Below are 20,543 nucleotides of genomic sequence, written 5' to 3' on the forward strand. Positions count from 1 at the left end.
CAATGCCAGGCCAAATCCTGTCGTTAAGGGGAGGAGTCTAAAATGAGATTGGCGGCAGTTGCGGTGTGGGCGGAGCCTCCGGCTGTCTCGTATGTGTACCTGTTGTAAAAGGAAGTATTAAGCCTTGTCAGGAATTACATGTCAGTCTGGTGGACTTTGCCGTGAGTGTTACACGCGCGTGTATGTAACAACGTAACGGGTATATAAACTATGCTGATAACACCCTCGGGTGCGTGTTGTGTGTGGCAGTGAAGGCAGCAGCAGCAGCAGCAGCAGCACCGTGCGTGTGTGTATGTGTGTGTGTGAATGCGAGTGAGTGAGAGTGCCCACCCACCACCCCCTGGCAGGTCCAACCCTCGCGCCCAACCTCTTCTCTTCCACCGTCGGCCTCTTGGTTGGGCCCCTAGCAGGCCTCCTACTCCTCGCCCCTGGGCACGACGTCCCTGTCCCAGCCCAAGGCCTCGCCACGCCCCCGCCCGCATCCCTACCCACCACCACTGCCACCACCACCATCATCATCACCCGCGCCCACATGGCCCTCCATGGTCAGCGCCGCTGCCGTTAGCCGAACACGCTACCTGGGCACATGTGACAGACAGACACGCCCGATGTGCAAAACGACTTTTGCCTCTAAGGTGTTGTCGTCGCTCGCTTCCTCGCGCGTCGTCGTCGTGGTCGTCGTCGCCGTCGCTCGTACTCCCGGCGAAGAGGGAGGATTACAATGTCCCTCGAGACCGAAAGTGCATCATCGTCTTAGCAGGGTTCTCGTTGTTGCCTGACTTCGTGGAAAATCATGAAAGAGGAGTCGAAGTAGACCAGCAGAAGTGTGATTGAAAAGAGAAAAGAAAAGAAAATATAAAGATTTAAATTCAGAGGTGATTATTGTTGTGACTTCCACCATCATTATCAACCTCCCTTTAGTGACGAGCCCCTAACATACCCAGGGAGTGCCATCATCCCCCGAGGGAACTAAGAGTAACTAGATGGCGGGGTAGAGGGAGTCGGCCACCCTCTCCTCCCCCGCTGCGCCCCAGGTGATTGTGTAGGGCGCCCCTTTAGAAGAACATGACGATGACTACGCCACCCTACGCCCAACCCTTAGGGTATCAACAGGCCTCCCAGTACAACGCCCCTGGCTATGGCTTCCCGCCCATGTACCCCCATGGCTCCTACGGCTACCAAATGGGCCCTTACACCCCCGTGCAATGCCCGTCGCCTCCCAGAGACGGTACGTACCTCTGCCCTCAAGGGGGGAATTAATGAGTCCTTCGCTTGTTTATTTGACATATTCATATCCTTTCTTAATCCTGAAAAAAAACATAGAGCATATGTATGCCTCTTCATGATGTATTTATGATGTATTTATTGTTGCTCTCGTTCTCCTGTCGTTAAATTCACTCTGTGGTGCTGTTTCTTGTTCTAAAAGATAATCATCATTAAAAGACTTTTGTGAAAGAGTCAACTGATTATGTTTGCTTTTTCCATGCTGAGTTCATTTGTTATCCTTTGCAGTTTATTGGTTTTCGTCTATAGTTTGTATTGTTATCGTCTGTAGTTTATTGCAGTTTATTTGTTATCGTCTGCAGTTTATTTGTTATCGTCTGCAGTTTATTTGTACCGTCTGCAATTTATTTGTTATTGTCTGCAGTTTATTTGTTACCCTTTGCAGTTTTTTATCGTCTGCAGTTTATTTGTTTATCGTTTGCAGTTTATTTGTTAACCTCTCCAGTTTTTATATCATCTGCTATTCATTTGTTACCCTTTGCATTTTATTTGTCATATCTGCACTTTGGTACCCTAGGTAGTTTTTTTTTTATCGTCAGCAGTTTATTTGTTATCGTCTGCATCTTATTTGTTATCCTTTGCAGTTGTTATCGTCTGCAGTTTATTAGTTATCCTTTGCAGTTTTTTTTATCGTCTGCAGTTTATTTATCGTTTGCAGTGTATCTGTTTGTCTTTGTTATGGTAAGGTGGAGCTGACATACGCTGTCGGTCGTGTGATTGTAGAACAGGAGATGGTTTTCTTTTGTTATTGTGTCGCAGATGACGATTATTCCACGATACTGTGTGTGTCGGTGACGATTGCTATCGTATATAGCTGTGCCCCTGATGACGATTATCCTTCATAACTGAGTCGATGCTGAAGATTATCCTTGGAAGTCGTTCTAGTGATGACGGTTGTCCAGTGATGTCGTTCGACTCATGACAATCATACTCCGAAATTGTTCCATTGTTGACGACTGTCTTTTGGTATTATTCGCCACATAACGATTATCTTTTGATATTGTTCCCCTGTTGGTCATTATCTTTTGATATTATTCGCCTCATGACGAATATCTTTTGATATGGTTCCATTGTTGATAATTATCTTTTGATACTGTTCGCCACATAACGATTATCTTTTGAAAGTGTTCCATTGTTGATAATTATCTGTTGATATTGTTCGCCTCGTAAGGATTATCTTTTGATATTGTTTCATTGTTGATATTTACGTTTTGATACTGTTCGCCTCATAACGATTATCCTTTGATACTGCTCCATTGTTGATAATTATCTGTTGATACGGTTCGCCTTATAACGATTATCTTTTGATAGTACTCCATTGTTGATAATTATCTTTTGATACTGTTCGCCTCATAACGATTATCTTTTGATATTGTTCCATTTATGGTGATTACCCTTTGATATCGTTTGCCATAAGACACATATTCTCTGATATTGTTCCACCAATGGTAATTATCTTTTGAAATTGTTCCACGGTTGGCGGCTGTCTCCAACATATCCTTTTTTTTCATTATTTAATTTTGTTTCCTTGCTCTTTTTTTTTTTTATTCGTGTGATCCCTAGCACTGATACCTTTCATGAAAAGGACACAAGACTCTTACAAAATTTTTCCTTCACAAATTATAATCTCCATAATTTCATTCTTCATTGCTCTAGACTGGTTTTTCCTCATTGCTCTAGATTGGTTATTCTCTATGGCTATAGACTGGTTATTCCTTATTGTTCTAGGCTGGTTATTCCACACTGCTCTAGATTGGTTATTCCTTATGGCTCTGGACTGATTATTCATTGTCGTTCTAGACTGGTTGTTCTTCATTCCTCTAGGCTCGTTATAGCTCTAGATTGGTTAACCCTTATGTTCTAGGCTGTTTATTCCTGTGCTCTAGACTGGTTATTCTTTATAGCTCTAGACTGGTTGTTGCTTACTGTTCTAGGCTGGTTATTCCTAATTGCTCTTGATGGTTTGTTCCTTATAATGTTCGACCAGTTATTCCTTACTGTTTTCTAGACTGGTTATTGCTCACTGCACTAGATTGGTTATTCCTTATGGCTCTGGACTGTTTATTCATTATAGTTCTAGACTGGTTATTGCTCATTGCTCTAGAATGATTATTCCTTATAGCTCTTGACTGGTTAACCCTTATGTTCTGGGCTGGATATTTTTCAGTGCTCTACATTGGTTATTCCTTATAGCTCTAGGCTGGTTATTCCTCAGTGTTCTAGACTGGTTATTCCTACTATTCTAGGCTGGTTATTCCCAACTGCTCTAGACTGATCATTCCTTAATAGCTCTAGACTGGTTATTCCTGATAGCTGTGGAACTGTTATTCTCCATTGCTCATTGCTGATTATTCCTTATTGCACTAGGTTGGTTATTCCTTATAGCTCTAGACTGGTTATTCCTTATAGCTCTGGGCTGGTTATTCCTTTTAGCTCTAGACTGGTTATTCCTTATAGCTCTGGGCTGGTTGTTCCTCAGTGCTCTAGGCTGGTTATCTGTCAAGCTGAAATGGAAATCATGTATTTTCCTTCTTAAAGGCCTTCTGTTTCAGTTCCGGTTCACTAATTGCAGCCTTTTCAGTCGACAGATGTTGCTTGGCTTTGCTAAGACCCCTTTTCTCTTTTAACTTGACAAATAATAGCGATTTGCTTCTGGTTCAAGCACCACAAAACAGAATTTTCCCAAACGTCTTCCCTGTTACTTATTGTTTTTTTTTTTTTTTTTTCCCCAACTGATTCGTACTTGGACATTGGTCCTTACGTTTTAACATGGTGTAAATTGTGGATGCTAATGATTATGATAACTTTCTGTCTACTTTTCGTTTTACTATGATATATGCTACTCAATTAATAGTAATGGAATATATACATATATATGTGTGCATTTTATATATATATATATATATATATATATATATATATATATATATATATTTACACGTGTATATCGACACTATATATATATATAGTATATATATATATATATATATATATATATATATATATATATATATATATATGATATATATATATATATACACACACACATTTCTCCAACTCTCCCATTGAATCAAATGGTTATTATCTACAAGTGTCATTATCTCATTCGCTTATAATTTTTTACTGTTATACTATATGCAACAAAGCTTCCGAATAATAGAAATATTTGTGTCTTAAAGTTAATGATTAAAATTCCCCCTTTTTATTAATCCCTCTCCATAAACAAATGTATGAAAATGAGATCTGTTAATAGTTACTGAATTCATCACCAAGTTTCCCTGCCTGTTTAACGTTCTCGGTTCTTCGTACATTAAGCACAAAGTGCTGAAGAGATAGTATCCAATCATTCGATATAGTAGTTGCTGCTGATTGGTCCAGATTACAGCCAATCACAGATCTATGGGCGTGAAACGCCCGTCGTCACGATCTGGTACGAACGGCGGTGACAGCAACGTACCTTGATTCTCTCTCTCTCTCTCTCTCTCTCTCGTGTACCAATGTACTTTACAAGTTATAGTTTTCATAATTTCATTATTTATCATCGTTTTCATTATACATTACATTATCCTGAATATTACCCAACGCATCCCACACCGTAACTCTCGTCATACTCTTAATACTGTTGAACGTAACCGGGGGAAAAAGTTAGACAAGGATTGAGGTATAAGGTTCTCACTGTTTCATTATATTTTTCATCGTTTCCGTTATTCATTGCATTATCCTGAATATTACCCAACGTATCCCACACCGTAACTCTCGTAACACTCTTGAACGTAATTGGCGAAGAACAAAAGAGACAAGGATTCGGCCGCGATAGGTATAGTATTCCTCTTCACCGCGCATGCGTCCCGTGTCCCACCTTTGTCAGCTGAGCTGTTTCGTTCTCTCTTTCACACGTAACTGACTTACAACCGCATATTATATTATTATTATTATTCGTTACCTGCACGTTCTTCGGTTCCCGTTGAGATGTAGCCTATTACTGTTGTATGTAAATACATACGCTCCTTACGATGTGTCTTTCGTCACAAATGGTTTCTGTCTGTTGGGACAAACCATGTATATATAATATATATATATATATATATATATATATATATATATATATATATATATATATATATATACATATATATCAGAACATCAAAGATATTTATCTGTCGCTTTGGTGTTTGTATTAAGGACTTTAACTTTTAATTATGTACGTGTATGATATATGTATATATATATATATATATATATATATATATATATATATATATATATATATATATATATTCATGTACATACATATATACTTAAAGATTAAAATATATGCAATAACGCAACAGACAAAAAATCGTTTCAAGGGTGTGTATACATACACACACACACACACACACACATATATATATATATATATATATATATATATATAAACATATATATATATATATATATATATATATATATATATATATATATGATATGTGTGTGTGTGTGCGTGTGTGTGTGGGGGGAGATCTATTCTAGCGTATGCTGAAAAGAAATATTATCTATAAGTCTGTCACTGTTCCTGTACTCGAATTCACCAAAATGATTACCGCCTATGCATCAATAAGGACGATACACCTTAAAACGATCTGCCCCCAAAATAATTAGATCTGCAAAGCTACAATTGTGCTCATGTTTACCATCACTCCTCCCTCTGACAGCACAATGATCAATGAGTAACGACACTGCGGTGCGTAGACTATGAGAGAGAGAGAGAGAGAGAGAGAGAGAGAGAGTTTTAACGAATGGCAACTGGTAGAGATACGATCTGAAGTATGTCTATCCCAGCCGGAACCAAGTACAGAAAGAAGGACAAATAAAAGAGAGCTTCTTAAGTTTCTTGAAATGCAAAGGACTTGCAGGATGTCAGTTAAGCACTGCGACCACTGAAGCAGAATGAATGGAGCGTATTTGCTAAGAAATAATGAATGCGTTTGGTCGAGAGGAAGTACTTTTAAAAAAACAAGTCTCCCTGTATGACTCTCTAGCGTCTCTAAATACTTTTTCGAAAACCAAAGCAGAAAAAAAAAGATGCACAGAAAAATCCACGTATATGTATTTTGATGAGAAGATATTCGTTTCGGATAAAGGCTCAGTATATTTCTTTAGCATGTCTCGAAAACACATACATGAAAAGAAACAAAATTGACTGAGTATGAGACTATTGGGATCTTTCCATAGGTGTTTCTGGAGCCTAAAATGAAAAGGGCCTTGAATTATGTTAGTTTTGTGATCCTGGTTTCTTCAGGGTTTATCGGAAAACTGCAGAAAGGCCTGTTAGGTATTCTAAATCAGAATTCCTCTCCTGTTGAAAAATTTTGGAACAAACAGAACGCCTGAACATGAGCGCTGTTTTCAAATCGTCAAAAGCTAACTGTAAGAAATTCACGCCTCAGGACTTTTTTTACCAGGAAATCTTATCAGCCTCAGTACAAAAAAAATAAAATAGAGGAATAATTACGGTTTTTTTCTGAGATTAGTTATTAGTGAAGACATCTCTGAGGTGTAGAGAGATAAACCTAGCTTTTTCACTACAGCAAGACTGAAATTCGTAATTTTTTATGCAGATACCCCTAGGCTGATAAGAGTAGGTGTTAAAAAGGTCCTGAAGGAGTGAATTTCTTACAGTTAGCTTTTGGCGATTTGAAAACAGCGTTTAAGTTCATCCGTTCTGTTTATTATATAGAAAAAAAAATTAAAACAAAAGAAGAATTCTGATTTAGAATAATCTATTGGCCTTTTTCCAGTTTTCAAAAAATATCTACGAAAGACCCAAGACTTTCAATGTTTATTGGTAATTGTGGCTGGGAAAGCGTTGAAGAAAAAATCGTCATAAATAACTATAAATAAATGCCTTAAAGAAAGAGATACTTTACCGTTGAATGGGCTTGGGTGTTGAAGAACCCCGGATATATATTATAGTCATTCACTATAGAGACAATAAATCTGACGCTACAGTAATTACACCGATGACTACAAAAGCACGAAAGCTAATGCTCAGAAACGGCTACGACAATGACTGCATCAATAACTAGAGAGGCGCGAGCAATTACGCTTATGAAAATCCGCATTACAGACATCTGCCAACTGTAATAACAGTGATTGAAAGTACGTGGGTTTTCGTTTGGGTTTTGTTACAGTACGTAGTAGCATTAGCTCTTGTTTCAGGGGAGTGCGTAAGAGGCCAGGAACAACACCATTACCTGATAATACATTGATTTAGCTTCCAGGCGGGCACTAAAGAATTGCGTTCAGTGTCATGTGGGCAGAGACCTTGATGGCCAGGATGTGCAACTTAGTTATAATTTCTGACTCACGTCCAGAGTTAAGTATATCTTGTTTCAACCAGACCACTGAGCTGATTAACAGCTCTCCTAGGGCTGGCCCGAAGGATTAGATATTTATACGTGGCTAGGAACCAACTGGTTACCTAGCAACGGGACCTACAACTTATTGTGGGATCCGAACCTCATCGAGAAATGAATTTCTATCACCATAAATAAATTCCTCTGATTTCGCGTTGGCAGAGCGGGGAATCGAAACCTGAACTTGGGATCAGTAGTTGAGCACGTAACCGACTCGTCCAACGAGAAACTCTGACTGACACATGTCCAACTGTTATTTTGGACTCTTACGAACTAAGGGCAGTCCTGACTGTGGTGCTGGGCTCTACGTCACACCGGCGTCGGCACAGAGAAAGTAACTCTTTTCTAGATGCAGTATTTCTTTAATTGCGCGATGGGATTGGAACCATTTTCAGGTTTACACATCAGATTGCTGACTTGAGCAAAGCCTTATATCCGTTCAAATTGGAGACTTCACTGAATCCCAAATCTTCATTCTATCGCCTTAGGTTTCGTCGTTGACAATTAAACGCCCACTGTAAGTGTATATATATATATTATATATATATATATATATATATATATAGATATATATATATATATATATATATATATAGATATATATTTTATATGCACAAACATTTGGTAATTAACGTCTATATAAATTATTATATAATAATTCAATATATTAATAATATTATATATAATATATATATATAATATATACAAAACACATTGGTATTAACCTATATATATATATATATATATATATATATATATATATGTGTGTGTGTGTGTGTGTGTGTGTGTGTGTGTGTATGTAATATATAAATTTGGTTAGATTTTACATAGCCATATGCAGCACTCATTAACATGATTTTCAGTAGAATAAACAGCCTTTATCTTACATCATGCGATTCAAGAAAATCTGCTGATTTTTATTATTATTATCATTCAGCACTGGAGCGTTTTACAGAAAAACTTACCGGTCTCACATGAAGCAAAGATCCGTTTCTGAATCGTAACGAACTAATGGACTAGGTTTGAATCATGGCAGGCGTTGAAGGTACTGCGAATTCGACACTGAACTGTTTTGTGAACTAATCTTGTGGAGGAAGAAGAAAAAGAAGAAGAAGAAGAATAGCTTTGACACACACACACACTGTGCATATATATATATATATATATAATATATATATATATATATATATATATATATATATATATATATATATATATATTATACAAAAGCTTCTAGATATATTATATTCACACACAGTCACACACACACACACATACTAAACGAAGTGCACGTGATTGATACATAATGCCGCGGGTTCTCCTTTACGCTACATCTCTGCAGTCACGTATGTCCGTGTATCTCCTATCCTTGAGACTTGGACGCGTGGACCGTCTTTCAGGGAACCCGCCTCTTATTATTCAACGTTATGTAACGACTTCAGGGAATGTACCTCTGCTGCTGCTGCTGATAGATACTACAGTCACAATCGTATCACGTGAACGCGCCGTCGACGAAAGTCTCTCTCTGACACGTTACGACGAGATGCCGATGAAGCAAGAGGCCCCTCGTGATAATGAGAGGTTGTCTTCCGTCATCGTCCTGTCTTCTGGTTTAGTGTGACGATCGACGTGTTTTTGTTTTGTCCCTAAGGCCTGAGTAAAGGGCGTTTTGACGACTACTCTATAACTGTAGGAAGTTACGTTTTTTTTGCTATTTCCTCTAATTTTTTGTAAGTCATGTAAACTCAGTGTTCTTAATGATAACATAAAGAATGTTGAGAAAACATTTGCATTTTTATTTTCATAGGCTTTCAAACGTATATTCCTCTCTATTATCTTGAAAACTATGAATAAAGCGAAAAAAAATTCCATATTAAGCTACAACTGCGATGTTCCTGAGCTTACATTAACTAGACTAAAATGAAAGGAACTTCATTTTATTTTTGTAGCTTACTTCATCTGCATTTAGCAAGGCGCAAATTTTTACTCTGAGATGTGCTGTTACTCTCAGTCCTTTGTTTTGGTTTTCCAAATGCGAATATAAAATTCCTTCTCATAGCCTTGACAAATTTTATGATCAAGGTCGTGCTTCAAAATGTCTGCCACGAAGAACATCTTTGTAGTATCCAGCGAACCAATAAACAGAGGCCTTTTGTCATGTTTCTCAGAACTCAACAAAAGATGCTGCTTTCTGCCTCAATCAAACATTTTTGGAAGAAACAGAATCTCTTTGCACTTTAAATGATCAAAACATCTTTTCGTTCTAAGTATTCTTTAGTAGTATTTCTTAGAACTAAAAAAAAAACTGTTTTCCGCCTAAATAAAAAAAAGATTAGGAAGAAACACAACCTCTTTAAACTTTATCTTAAAAATTGTCGAAAGAAAAAGGAATCTCTATACACTTTAAGTTATAATATCTTTTCTTTTTAAGTATTCCTTAGAACTAAAAACACCTACTTTCTACCTAAATAAGAAAAAATTGTGGAGAGAAGCAGAGTCTCTTTACTTCATCAAAACATCTCATCTTTTTAAGTATTCTTTGGTAATGTTCCTTAGAAATAAAATAAAAAAAACTTCTGTTATCTGCCTAAATACACAAATTGTGGAAAGAAAACAGAATCTCTATACACTTCAAGTTATCATAATATCTCTCCTTTTTAAAGCATTCTTTATCTACAGTATCAGGCGTTTCGTCATGTCCCTCTGGACAGTGGAGATAAACGGTCGGGTTCCTTCCTTTAAAACTGCTGAGGAAAGCGTACTTACTTATCTTGTGCGAATACTTTCCACAATTGTCCTTGCCTTTAAGACACTGCTTCCTGATATTCCGTCCGCTGTGTCATATGAATCATGCAATGGATTTCACATCTAGTTCTGTGGATTTGTAAGTGCGCAGGAGTTATCACGGATTGCGTAAAATCAAACAATTTTGTGCAGCTGTTTTTGGTAGAAGAAATGCTTTGAAATATTACATGAAACTGTGATGGGTTATATATGATGTATGGCTATGTTATATTATAATATTTATATCAGTATATATATATAATATATATATATATATAATATATAAATAGATTACATTATTATTTCGATGTCTCTAAATTTTTGCTGATGCCAGCAATGAAACAAAAATTATTACCCCTATTCTCTCTCTCTCTATCTCTCTCTCTCTCTCTCTCTCTCTCTCTCTCTCTCTCTCTCTCTGGCAGCGCAGTGATAACACCTTTGGCTTACAAACGAATATTCATAAGTTTGACCTAAGCTAAGAATAAATGATATATAACCATATAACCCCTAATCTTAAGTTAATCCCTTTTCGTCTCAACGGATAATGAGGAGATAAGGGGGATAATATACACATTATAGCTTTTTATATATATATTCTATAATATAATATATATATATATATATATATATATATATATATATATATATATATATTAATTTCAGAAGGGTGCACCGTTCACCCAGAGTGACAGCTCTGAAATTATATATATATATATATATATATATATATATATATATATATATATATATAATATATATGTGTGTGTGTGTGTGTGTGTGTGTGTATATATATATATATATATATATATATATATATATATATATATATATATATATATATAATAATTTCAGAAGGGGTTGCAACGTTCACCCAGAATGACAGCAATTCATCCTAAATAGCAGCAAAACACATAATGTAATGACGAGTCAACTATTATAGGCATCTGGTGGGAATGACAAGATAGACTTCAGAATGAAAACAGACTTTGATTGGAGTTTATTCGCATGAAGAAAAACCGTTCTCTTAACAGGGGGTTTATCAAGCAAATAATCTTCTGTATGAAAGGCAAAGAGTATAATTAACAATAATATTAATAATAATATAGGCAAACGAAAAAACTACAATAATAACAATATATTTGGCGACGTCAAGAGCAGAAATGATAATAATGGTGATAATAACGACAAAAGAATAATAATTATGATAATCATAATAATAGTAATATAATAATATGAGCAACAACACATTGCCAATAATAATAATAATAATAATAATAATAATAATAATAATAATAATATCATTGGCAACGAAAAAAACTACAATAGTAACAATATTAACAACGGCAAGAGCAGAAATGATAATAATAATGATGATAATAATAATGGTGATAATAACGACAAAAGAATAATAATTATGATAATCATAATAATAGTAAATAATAATAATATGAGCACCACACATTGCCAATAATAATAATAATAATAATAATAATAATCAATATAATAATAATAATAATAATAATAATATCATTTGGCACGAAACGAAAAAAAAACTACAATAATAACAATATTAACAACGGCAAGAGCAGAAATGACAATAATAATGATAATAATGACAAAAGAATAATAATTATGATAATCATAATTCTACCAATATCATAATAATATCAGCAAGAACACAATATCAATAATAATAAGAATAATATCATTGGCAACGAAAAAACTACAATAAACAATATTAACAACGGCAAGAACAGAAATAATAATAATAATAATAATAGTAATAATAATAATAATAATAATAATAATATCAGCAACTACTACTACAACAACAACTACTATAATAATAACAAAATGGAAAATATTAATAAAGGCATGTAGTACCCAAAACAAAAGCTAAATATAGAACGCTGACACACGAGTAATGGGCCTGAACAAAAAAAAAAATCCAATAATGATTTACTCTTACAGCCACGATGTTACCCGTCCGTCTCTCCAGCGGTAATCAACAGATGTAGCTCATCTCTCAGGGCACGGAGATACCGAGAGATACCTTATCTCCGTCGGAGATTACACTGTCTGTGTGTCACGACATCATCCCTTGTGGTATTTTTTTTTTTTTTAACGGCTCTCGAACAAGAACTGGGACAGAAGGTCGCGATACAAGATTTAGCATTGCTGGTGATGTAAAAAAAAAAAATCGTTATCTATGGCAGTTGATAAGGGTTTAATTACTACGAATGGTACAACTTTACTAGCATTAGTGTTGACATGGTCATTACCAATATAATTATAGCCAGAGGCAGGAGTGCTAGTGGTGTTTGAAAATAGCAAGCAAGCCACTTTCTACTTTCAAATATTCAATTATTCAGTAAATTCCATAGCGATTATTTTACTCCGAAATTCGCTGGCTGTAATAGTGTTTGAAAATAGCAATAACCAATAATTCTTCGGTGGAATTTAAAGGTAACTGAATACCAAAACCTGCAATATTATTTAGTCTCCATTACCCTACTTGTAAAGACCCTATTAGTTTTATAACAGGATCATCACTATGATTATTACCGTAATTATAACCTAGAATGTCATAAAAAAGATTTATAAGTTTGTGCTGTAATACATATATTATTTATTTCGCTTTCATGGTAATGCAGTTATAATTATGGTTATCGTAATACGTATCTTATGTATTTCGCTTCCATGGTAATGCAGTTATAATTATGGTTAACATGATCATAGGTAAACACAGTGATTATGATTGTAATTGTCCTAGCGCCACAAAACACGCGTCAAATGAATACATTTCAAGCACACAAACCAAAGGCAACGTTATTCAATCTGTATACGCTCAAGCCAATATCTGTACAGTTCACCATGAACAAAATCACTCATTTAGAATCGATCGCGCCATTACCACGGAATTACCGGAGAGTTGCCCGACTCGTTCATCAGATCGCTGAAGAGAATGCAGCGCATACACTTTTGTTGATTCTGTGTACGACAAACCAGTCACGTTCAGAAGAGTGAATCAGATGCTTTTATTTAGCCATTAAATCTCCCAACCCGTCACGGAGATAGCCTACGGTTTGGGCGATATGTGGAGAGGCAGCGATAAGACGCCATAAAAGCCCCAAGAGCATTTTAAAAGCCAAAGTTCTTTTTCTCTCTCATCTTATCTAAATCAGGCGGCGTGCGGGTGATTGATGGGTGATTGGTGATTGAAATGGAAGAAGAAAAAGTAGAAGTAATGAGAAAAGAAAGAGGCGTGGGAGATTGGAATGAACGTGGACTTATCCCACTATATATATATATATATATATATATATATATATATATATATATATATATATATATATATATATTATATATATATATATTATATATATACACACACACACACACACCACACACACACACACACACACACATATATATATATATATATATAATATATATATAGAAATATATATATATATATCATATATTATATATATGACAGGTTTTCTTACTAGTTTCGACTGCAATCCCGTCAGATCTCCTTTCAGTCGTATATCCTAGTAAACTGTATCACAAACCACCATTAAATCGAGTAGGTTGCTTACTATATTTCTTATGGGTTTATTTCGTTAGCGAGCGATAATTAAATGTGAGAAATCTGGTCGCTTTCAATGAATTAATTTTAATTAATCACCCCGTGATATGTCATTTTCGATGAACGTTAAGGAAAAAAAAAAAAGGACGATATTCATGATCAAAAATATTTTAACTTCATTTCGTCCCTTTAGTAATTAAATCAAAATATTGTTATTAAGGAAAACCAACCTATTTATTTACTTTGGGTGTGATAAAACGGATGTTAGCATAATAAATATAAATATAAATATATATATATATATAATATATATATATATATATATATATATATATATATAACTATATATATATATATACACACATATGGTTACCCAAACAAGGCGTTACCCGACCTCCAGCTTAGTCGAGGCGGTCGCTAAATTGCACGGTCAAACAGAGCGTTGTTTCAACAACAAAAATTAAATACGCTATATTTTATTAGAAATAATTGTTCTGTACTGTTTAACATGCAAATTATTTATTTTTCACATTTTCATTCTGATAAACAAATCATAGATATCCTATCCTAAAATTCCTATATCTTTAACTCAACGCGAAACACCTTTTTCAGAACTTTTCGGGCTTTTCCATAGGGCTTTCCTAACCCTCAAACAGAACAACAACAGCAAGAACAAAAAGAAGAACAACAAATTAGTTTGTAGGCTTACTCCCCGGGCAAGCAAAAATACTGTCTCAGAGGAATCCAAAATGTACAGCAATGCATCGTTGTTACCCAAGAGCAGAATAGCCTAAACACGCTATTAATGATAATATCCCGGCGAGAGGATTACCGAAGCTTACCCCTAATCGAAGCCATTGTACATAAGAAGAAGCTTTATCTCATTCCCGCGATAAAAAAAAGGAGCCATTCAAATGAAGCAAGGTCACGATGATTCTCAGAAATCTCCGGTCCAGGTTCTTGACTTCAGATCCTTTCGAATAAAAAGCAATGATTCTTTCAGTCTGTGAAAATTCCCGCAGAGTAGACCTTTGAGCCTTCTCGAGTCAAGTCTGGCTTTGAGACAGGCTGCACTCGATCAAGGGTCAAGTGCTGATCCTGAATCGTGACTCAAGTGCCACTTGAGGGACAGTGCCGTCCGCGGTGACGCATGAATCTCGAGGTGTCGTGGCCTTTTATGCTCCAGTGCCTCTCTTCTTCTTCTTCTATCATTCATTCATTAAAATGAGCAAAGTCTTTTCAAAAAACACGCCAGAAAAGCTATTAACCACAAAGCAAATTTTCGTCCAATGTGAAGAAGTAGAAAACAAAAATAATGAATATCAAACAACTGTAAACAAGAGACAAAACAAAAAACGGGAAACAGATGAAAAAATATATCCTATCTATGCACAAACAATATGAAAAATAACAAGTCATGTCTGTTTGGCTACTACATTCATAGAGTCGATATATTTATACTCTCGAACACTGCATTTGTTTATACACTCCCTATCTTCTGCCACTAATACTTAATATGCCATGGCTGATAATGGAAAGAACATTTAATATTTCTAAATCTTTGTTTCTAATACTGTTGTAGAAATGTGAACCGTTTAATCAGTGGTGTGCAACAAGATAGAGTCACGTCTGTTTTTTTTCTTTTTTATTTATTTATTTCTATAAAAGTTTAAAATTTTCGTTGACATCCGGTCACAAAAATGTTAGCCGTTTCGTTACCCTATTGTTCACTTTTATCTTTCTTAGCGTTGCCTTATCTATGGGCTAACACTACAGTCTTTCTTAGCCTTATCTATAGGCAAACTGCGTGGGCGGAATGACACGGTCAGTATAAGTGTGTATGTTACTCACTTTTTTCATTTTTTTGTTTTTATTCACTTCTATCGCGGGGGAACATAATCACAATTATGAGCAGTCATGAGTAGTCATAATGTGAGTTCATCAATTTCTTATTTATTAATAAATTTATCTATTTATTTTTGCTTTTAAATTTTCCACTTTAAATATATTGTTGGCTAAACATCATAGGAGTTTGTGGCTTTCATAACAACTCTCTCTCTCTCTCCTCTCTCTCTCTCTCTCTCTCTCTCTCTCTCTCTCTCTCTCTCTCTCCATAAAAGTCTTGTGAAATTAAAATCGATGAACATCGTTGTGCGAGGTACTATTAAATGTCTTTAAAATATTCGAATTCGAACTTGACACACACACACATATACATATATATATATATATATATATATATATATATATATATATATATATATAATAAATATATTATATATTGCTATATACATTTGCACACAGGTTGCCATTATTACAAATTAAGCCACATCGATTATCGTTCGTCTCAGTATGTACAGAGTAAGGCTGATTTCTATGCCATTCTGGTGGAATAAAGAAAAATGCATTATTTTTCTTCCACAACGTTATTCGGCGTTAAATGCTGGAGCAGGCACGCCTCTGATATAAATCAAAGATTAATAGTCGTCAGATTTTGCACTTTAGGTAAAGATTGAGAAAGTTTTGAAAGGTATTTAAGCACAAGTAGCTCCAAAAGGCAAACTAAATTAATTGACTTTTGTATCCCTTAAATTCACAAGGCTTTAAATATAAGTCTGTTTCAGACATGGTATATTAAATCAGCTCGTCTCTGTCTCTGTCTCTCTCGCGCACACACACACACACACACACACACACACACACACACACGCACACACACACATATATATATATACATATACATATATATATATATATATATATATATATATATATATATATATATATATATATATATATATATATATTTAAATTTACAAGGTTTAAATATAGGTCTTGTTTTAGCCATGGTATATTACATCAGCTCTCTCTTTCTTTTACTAGATATATATATATATATATAGATATATATATATATATATATATATATATATATATATGTATATCTAGGAAAAATCAGTCCGGCTGATGAGGTCTACTGATCAAGTAGACGAAAGCTCCCGTCATATAAGAATTTTTTTAATACACATCTTACACAAGTGTGGACTTTTATTACTTCAACATTTTCCAATCACGTTATGGTGAGTTTTTAGATATATATGTATGTATATATATATATATATATATATATATATATATATATATATATTTCTGACTCACTTCAGGATCAAACCCAGGTCTCTAAATTGAAAGGCAAGACCACTGCAAACTAGGCCACACAAGTCATAAAAGAAGCTGGAACCTAGCGCTACTGTACTTAGTAAGGCTTTACCTTGGCAGACTAACTGCCTTGCATACCAGCGAGTTTTCCCCTAGATAAAGCTTAGGTCCACCTTCTATATGACCTGTGTGGCCTGGTTAGCAGCGGTCTCGTCTTTCGATTGAAAGGCCTGGGTTTGATCCTGATGTCAGTCAGAACTTTATTTCTGTTCTACACGTGATTGTTGATTGATAATATATATATATATATATATATATATATATATATATATATATGTAAATAAATTTTTCTGTTAAAAACAGGATACGTCTCAAGTATAAAAGGTCCCTTAAAACACTGGTTTAAAGCTAAGGACTATATTTCGGTGGAACTTCCACCCTTATTAAGATTTAAACCAGAGTGTTTTAATGGGCCATATATATATATATATATATATATATATATATATATATATATATATATATATATATATATATATATTCAGGCTTAATCCTCGTGTGTGCGAATGATTTTGTGTAGTTCTGAAACTACCTTGTGACCTATTGCGGCCTTTTAGGTGGTGGTTGTTAGCCTTTGCCTGATGGTAAGGGAATCCTGCTTTTCGGACATGGCCCAATGAGTCACCTTTCTTTGCGTATCAAGAGTTGAAAGTTTTCTTGAAAATCTTGTCGATAATGCCAGTATAGTATTTTGATGATTAATACGTATGGGTTTTTCCTTGAATTTCTTTACCTCTCCGGGTACGTAATCTGAGCAGAGCAAGATCATATGTTCTAATATCAATTACATATCGTCAGTATTAATTTGTTTTTTCCTAATATCAATTACATAGTGTCTATATTAATTCGCAATAATTCATTCACATAAGTGGAGTTGAACTTAATGCGGTGTACGACTCAATATTTCAGTTTTCGTTCTTGGCTGAATTAATTATCCAGAAGTTTACTTATATATCCTTTATGCCATTAGGCGTCAATGTAAACTATCCCAGCCAAATGTTTTCAAACGAGTTTTCTAGTTTAACGCGTCGGTTCCTATTGACCTAAAATTCAATCAAAACAACCATTATTTTTATACGATCATTGTTCTCTATGACTTCTTCCATTTCCACATCACTTTCCAACCTTCACATTTCAATCAAGTTTCATGCAGCTGGCAAAGTGTATGTGATTACTAAAAACACAGGTGCTCTGTATAGCTGTACACCCTTAAGTACGACCACACTTGGGGCAAATGTGCCTCACTGAACCGTCAGCCTTACATAATATATATATATATATATATATATATATATATATATATATATATATATATATGTATATATATATATATATTATATATATATATATATATATATATATATACTTACTCACGTTTGTAGCATCTATAACATTACACTACTATACAAATGCAGTGTCATTTCATATTCCCTCTTATATGTGGTGAACGTTTTAAAATGTGGCGCTTTCAATTTGCTTATTTATATCGGAAGATGTCACGTCAATCCTCACCAACTGTCATGTCGTAGTTTCTTGGGTTCTCTTCCGTTTCTCGTTATCTACAATCTTCGATTCATTTTTATTCAATAATCCTCATAAAAGTTTATGGAGTTTCTTGGTCAAAAAATTCCGTAGATACGTCTTATGCCTCACTTGTGCGCTCGTTCAGAATTTTTCCAAGCGTCGTGGGTACAAATTTTGTCGTATGTTTTGCTTTTATGAGTGCACGGCTGTGGGGTCAGCAGATCCGATGACAGAGAGAGAGAGAGAGAGAGAGAGAGAGAGAGAGAGAGAGAGAGAGAGAGAGAGAGAGGTCTTTGGAAGAGCCTAAACAGGCCTGAAAAAGATGTTTCGCGTTGAGTTAAAGATACGGGAATTTTAAGATAGGATATTTATGATTTATTAGAATGGAAATTAAAAAAAATAAATAATGTGCATGTTAAATAGTAAAGAAAAATTATTTCTAATAAAATATTGCGTATTGATTTTAATTTTCATCGGCGAAACAAGGCTCTATTTGATCGTAGATTTCAGCACGTTTTAATTTAGGTTAAAAGTTAGGAATATATTGTTTACAACTTATGAGTGAGGTCGGATCACGTCTTGTTTCTTCTAAATAAAGCTTGCCATGACGACTGCGAATATCAAATTTAACGAACTTTCGACACTTGCTGGGATCATGTAGGTTCCAAATATGTCAGACGATTAAATATGGGATTACAAAGTAATCTGCAATTATTCCAACGGGAAGGAATGATCTCTCCTTCAATGGAAGGGTTTTCGTATATATAGATGTGGCCTCTCACATATAGACTTACCAGGAGTCGCCTTGCCAACAATGTTTTTATAGATATTTGTAGCTCAGACCTCATAGTCGAGTTTTGAAAACACTGCCCATATTATTCCAACAAACATTCCTTTTCATAGTTTTGCCCTTCAATTGTTCCCAGGCAGCAAAACGAGAAAGGAGAACGAAAGTTCTCCAAAGCGTCATTCATGTTAATTCAGCAATTCAACCACAAGAAAAGTAAAAGCCACTCCTGTCCAGTATTATAATATACACCGAGAGTCAGGGTCTAATATGCCGTAGTCCTATCTTTTCGATAGCTCATTTAACACGAATATTTTAAGTGTTGTAAACATCAATTTGACTTTGTCCTTCAATATAATCATCATTTTCGAGTTTTGCAAATGGCAACACAAAACGCAATTGATAAAACAGTGCCTAGGATTCACCTATGTTAGCGAAACATCACCCGTTCCCTTCTCCAACACCTGTAGCTGAACAAATTGCACTTAATTTTTTCAGTGTCTAAATTTAGTTTTACTGCATCTTGGTCACAAGATTGGGATCTGCCCTAAAGTTTAACTGGATATTTTAAGTAAAAATAGCCATACTGTGCTACATTTCCCATCCAAAAATGGCAAAATTATCTGACATTTCCCAAGATTTAAAATCCGTAAAGATATATGAATGCAGAATAATAAAAAGCCTTTAATCAATATCTATATGTTTTTTTTAGTCTTATTCATGTATTCGTAAAATACATTCACTCTTTTGGAACATCCGGGATGGCTTCCATAGAACCACATGACAATACACGAAAAAGCCGATGACAGGAGAGCAGAAGGGAATATAAAACTATTAGCAAATGGTTGAAAGTTAGTATTTCAATCAGCGTTACGATATCTTTTTGTCCACCCTCAAGCATTAAGGCTTAAACCAACACTGTGGAATTCTACGGTACATAATAGGTACCGAT

General features: G+C 34.9%; 2 protein-coding genes across 2 annotated transcripts in view; both read left to right on the forward strand.

Moving 5' to 3' along the window:
- Positions 1 to 306: 306 nt before the first annotated feature.
- On the forward strand, positions 307 to 834 carry LOC135214655 (E3 SUMO-protein ligase CBX4-like). The gene has a single exon (XM_064248991.1). The coding sequence runs from the start codon at positions 307 to 309 to the stop codon at positions 832 to 834; it is 528 nt and encodes a 175-aa protein (XP_064105061.1).
- Positions 835 to 1,058: 224 nt separating this feature from the next.
- LOC135214777 (homeotic protein distal-less-like) overlaps positions 1,059 to 20,543 on the forward strand; it is a 143,730-nt gene continuing 124,245 nt past the window's right edge. The window contains exon 1 of the mRNA XM_064249133.1: positions 1,059 to 1,228. Coding sequence (XP_064105203.1) covers positions 1,066 to 1,228 — 163 coding nt within the window. The 5' untranslated portion in view covers positions 1,059 to 1,065. The remainder of the gene's footprint in view (positions 1,229 to 20,543) is intronic.

The sequence above is a fragment of the Macrobrachium nipponense genome, chromosome 46 (assembly GCF_015104395.2).
Source record: "Macrobrachium nipponense isolate FS-2020 chromosome 46, ASM1510439v2, whole genome shotgun sequence".
Taxonomy (NCBI): Eukaryota; Metazoa; Arthropoda; class Malacostraca; order Decapoda; family Palaemonidae; genus Macrobrachium; species Macrobrachium nipponense.

Coding starts and splice junctions, on each gene's coding strand:
- LOC135214655 (XM_064248991.1), top strand. CDS start 307: ATGCGAGTGAGTGAGAGTGCCCACCCACCACCCCCTGGCAGGTCCAAC.